The 5,000-nt window shown below is 31.1% G+C and overlaps 1 protein-coding gene across 1 annotated transcript in view; it reads left to right on the top strand.

The window, feature by feature from the left end:
- Positions 1–5,000, top strand: part of LOC135221560 (putative neural-cadherin 2) — a gene marked incomplete at its 3' end in the record, with an annotated part of 392,390 nt that overhangs the window by 244,823 nt on the left and 142,567 nt on the right. Inside the window, 1 exon segment of the mRNA XM_064259259.1 lies at positions 3,318–4,394. Coding sequence (XP_064115329.1) covers positions 4,337–4,394 — 58 coding nt within the window.

The raw sequence follows: 5,000 nt of genomic DNA, 5'->3' as shown, positions 1-5,000 counted from the left end.
GTATGGACAACAGAACTCAGCTATTTTCAACCATATAAATGAACATAACCATAGAATAAACTGGAATTTGTCACATATAATTTATAGCAGCAACTGCCGGTACAAGAGTCAAATGTTGGAATCGGCCTTAATAAAAGAGGGGCAGGTAATGAACATCTCAAAAGGAGCATGGATTTCAGATATGATCGACAAGGTTTTCATTCTACCAACGCTTAAGAAGATTAAAGGAAGATTATCAGCGGGGGTGACCTAAATTGGCTTACCTGTGGATGGATCTCTTGGTATAATACCACCTTTTCTGTAAAACTTTTTCTCATCATATACCTGAAGAGAGACGAGCAGTCTCTGAAATATAGTATTTTTCTCTCTATATTTTGGTCTTTTCATGGGCTCCTTTTATTATATATATATATATATATATATATATATATATATATATATATATTATATATATATATATATATATATATATATATATATATATATATATATATATATATATATATATATATATAGATATATATATATATATATATAGAGAGGAGATGAGAGAGAGAGAGAGACGAGAGAGAGAGTAGTCTTTAGTAGATGGTAACACGTCAGAATTAATGTCTTCCAATGTAGTTTACCACTAATAATTAATTATGAGAGAGAGAGAGATCCCTCGGTAGGTGGTAACAATATCTTGTCTTATTGCAAATTACCACACACACAGACACACACACACACACACACACACAGAGAATTTCATCAATAAAGCAAGTAAAAAAAATAAAGTAGTAGGTTTTTTTCGATTCTCATGAGAGAGAGTGGGGAGGGAGGCGGGTATTCCTTAATAGACGTTAACACGGAAAAATATATTGGCTAATTGCAAATTACTTCACATTCCTGCTTGTGGATTTATGACGTATTCAAGCTAGAAAACGTTCTGCAATTTACTCTCTAGAACCAAGATTTGACGAAGAGAATGAGGAAGTTTTTAACCATAAAAAAAAAAAAACGTCTTCAAGATTTCTCACACCACTCGTACCTTGACTGTAAAAATTAGTAATTTCCGAGTTCCCTGTGATACTTTATGTGTAGGATAAAATTTGTAAATGGATAATTGCAGATCGTAATTGGATTTAGTAACAGTATTAGCTGCATATGAGAGAGGGGATTAGGAGATAATACGCAAGATTCTTCAGATGATATTTGAGTGCGTGATTTGGCTGGAAAATTAAAGTTGCAATGTTGCAATATCACAAGATTTTAACCGGACATAAATACAATAACAACTGTAATATTAAATGTTCCTTACAATGAGATAAAAACAGATTGCATACTCTGTAATGGAGAGAAAAATGTAATATAGCATAGTTTTTGAGGTATGTCAAATAACAGCATATTCGATATAAGATTCTAGAACGAAATTCAAAATAGGACTGACAGTTTCTAATTAAGCTTGTGAGATATTGCGAATTCATTTGCTATTTATACACATTTTAATTTGCAGTTTTAATCTCTGCATCATACTTCATGGAAAGATCCTGAAGTCTTCAATGAAACGTTGGTCATTTGATGGGGAAATTAAACAGCATAACAGCTCGCATGACATTTAAGTTTATTAGCATGACCCCAAATACGACATCTCTTGCAGGTAAGAAATAAGAGCCGGAGATATTTCAAGAAGTTATAATTTGGTAACCTGACGCCTCTCCTGTTAATGACACCGAATTTCCTCATGTAATACTTCGAGGCGAAGTCCTCCTCGTTCGTCAGACCTCAAATTATATGCCATAAATAGGTTGATGAAGAAACCTTCAGTGTTGTGGATAACACTTGGAGAGATTTTAATGAGACTTTGCGTCATCTTCATGAACTTGGTCTATCCTGAAATTTTCTGAGGGACGGGGGTGGGGTGGGGAGAGAGAAAAGAGAATTTAGACAATCACATCGTTTCCTTTTGTTAACTTGTTTCAATATATATATATATATATATATTATAATAGATATATATAATATATATATATATATATAATATTATATATATAAAAGGTAAGCCACAAAGGAAAAATAAACAACGGAATAACTGCAAGATCTTTCGACTCAATGTCCTTTACTTAGGCAGACAAAGTAAAGGACGTTGAGTGGAAAGATCTTGCAGCTATTCCGTTGTTTATCTTTCCTTCGTGGCTTATACCTTTATTTATGCATTTATCACGTTCCAATCTTTCGTGATTCAGTTATACACACACACACACACACACACACACCACACACACACACAACATATATAATATATATATATATATATATATATATATATATATATATATATATATGTATATGCATCTATATATATATATATATATATATATTATATATATATATAGATATATTATATATATAGTATATATATATATGCTTAAAAAATCAACAGTAGATGCACGTGACTTCATAGATAAATATAAGCAACAAAATTAATATATTCAGTTTTTACATGTTTTGGATTGTAAAGATACTTTGTAATTTTCGGTTAGGGTCAGAATCTGTTTAAGTTTGTGACCGTGTGATATCCGATAATCCTGGATTATCCCTTTTTAATTTTTACCCTTTTGATAATTAACCATCTGGTATTCCTGATCTTGTTTGTACCTGAGGCCTTCCTCTCCGATTGTACTTTAGTAGCTCCTTGACGATGTCTGAATAATAAAGACGAAGCGCTTGGATTCCTGTCTATCATTTCCCGTGGTATTTGCTTATATATATATATATATATACTATATATATATATATATATGTATTATGTATGTGTGGTGTGCATTTATCACGTTCCAATCTTTCGTGATGCAGTTATATACACACACACACACATAGTATATATATATATATATATATATATATATATATATATATATATATATATATGGATATGTATATATATATATATATATATATATATATATATATATAATATATATATATATATATTATGTATGTGTGTGTGTGCGTAAATATTTTTACACACATATATATTAAATCTAAAGTATAAAAGGCCCATTAAAACAATGGTTTAAAGGACTATATTTAAACCAGTGTGTTTTAATGGGTCTTTGACGCTTGAGACGTAATCCTGTTTTAACAGAAGTATTTATTTACATATATGTATATGATATGTATAAGTATATACATGAATATTTTTACACACACACACATCATCATCATCAGATTCTAATCCAGCATCACAGTAAAAGAAAAACGTACAGAATTATTTTCAGAGTACGAAGAGTAATGATGCATCACTGACTGCTAATTACACGTTTCTTTCTTTGCAGACTAAATCAACGGAAGGCAACGTTCATGAAGAAGAAAAAGGTATTGGAAATCTGCTAACTGACTTATATGTTTATTACGACATTCTGGAAAAGATAAAAAAAAAAATTAACATGAATGTCAAGTGCCACCTGAGAACGTATTTAATCAATGTAGGTGCATTAATATAAGTGAATTGAATAAGCAGTTGTTTTAGAACATTATTGATAGCTTGAATATCTGTAACATTCGCACTGAGAATGACGATTAGATTTGCAGTTTGGTAATAATGGTGAAATATACTCATTTGTATATTTATGGAACAGCTTCTGTTGCAAGGTGATTACCATAAGCCAATCAGAATTGAATGGCAAGAAATTATATTCAGAATCTATATTGGCAACCGAAGTGGGACTTATTTATTAATAGACGAGTGATTTAAATTCAATTGAACCTCGAAACGAATAAGAATTTCCAGAAACACTGGACTCAACGCCTTATCTGCAAGTCCTTTTTTTTTTATTCGGACTTTCGGAAAACTGGAAAGTTGTGTTTCTCTCGGACTTCGAAAACCTGGAAAAGAGTATTGCTTCTCTAACACTTCGGAACCCTGGAAGAGAGTATTGCTTCTCTCGCACTCCAGAAACCTGGAAAAAGATATTGTTTCTCCCGGACTTCAAAAACCTGGAATAGAGTATTGCATCTCTCGCCCTTCAAAACTCTGGAAAAGAGTATTGCATCTCTAACACTCCAGAAACCTGGAAAAAAGTGTTGTATCTCTAACACTGCAGAAAACTGGAAGAGAGTATGTTTCTCTAAGGGTTCAAAAACCTGGAAAAGATTATTGTTTCTCTAACACTTCGGAAACCTGGAAAAGAGTATTGCTTCTCACTGACTTCGAAAACCTGGAATAGAGCATTGCATCTCTCGGGCTTCAAAAACCTGGAAAAGATTATTGCTTCTCTAACACTTCGGAAACCTGGAAAAATAGTATTGATTCTCTCGGACTTTCGGGTAAACAGGAAGAAGTAGTGTTTCTCTCATGGCGATCAACGTCGTCTTCCCGATACTGATCCCGCTGGAAGAGAATATTCATAACGGTAAGTGGCTCAACTTTTTCGCCTTCTCGAACTTCTGGTTCCTCGAGGTAACTGTTGAATTAATTGTGACAATTTTTATATGCTTTTTTGTGCTTTTTATCTATTTATTTTTTATTTTGCCGACATGTTTTGACTATGGTGTTGAAGTTTAATGCATACTTGTGGTACCTATTGTTATTATTCTATAGAGTGATAATTTAGTCAGTATATGTATATAAATATAATTTTTGTATTTATATATATATTAATTTTTGTTTTTGGCCTACATCGTGTGACTTTGGTGTTGAAGTTTACTGCATACATGTGGTACCAATCATTATTATTCATAGAGAGATAATTTAGTCAGTAATATATATATGTTGAATTAATTAGTATATAAAATAGATATATATATATATATATATATTATATATCGATATAATCTTTATCTATCTATATGATATATATATATATATAATATATTATATAATATAATATGATATATAGATTATATATATAAATAATATATATGCCAGAAACCATGGTACTATGTCGTACCTCTAAGTAAATGGGGATACAATCCATAAATGAAGTAAATTCCTCTTGTAGTTTAAAATATATGTTACT

This window comes from Macrobrachium nipponense, chromosome 2, assembly GCF_015104395.2.
Source record: "Macrobrachium nipponense isolate FS-2020 chromosome 2, ASM1510439v2, whole genome shotgun sequence".
Taxonomy (NCBI): domain Eukaryota; kingdom Metazoa; phylum Arthropoda; class Malacostraca; order Decapoda; family Palaemonidae; genus Macrobrachium; species Macrobrachium nipponense.
Note: the sequence above shows the minus strand (reverse complement) of the source record. Positions and strands in the feature narration are given on the sequence as shown.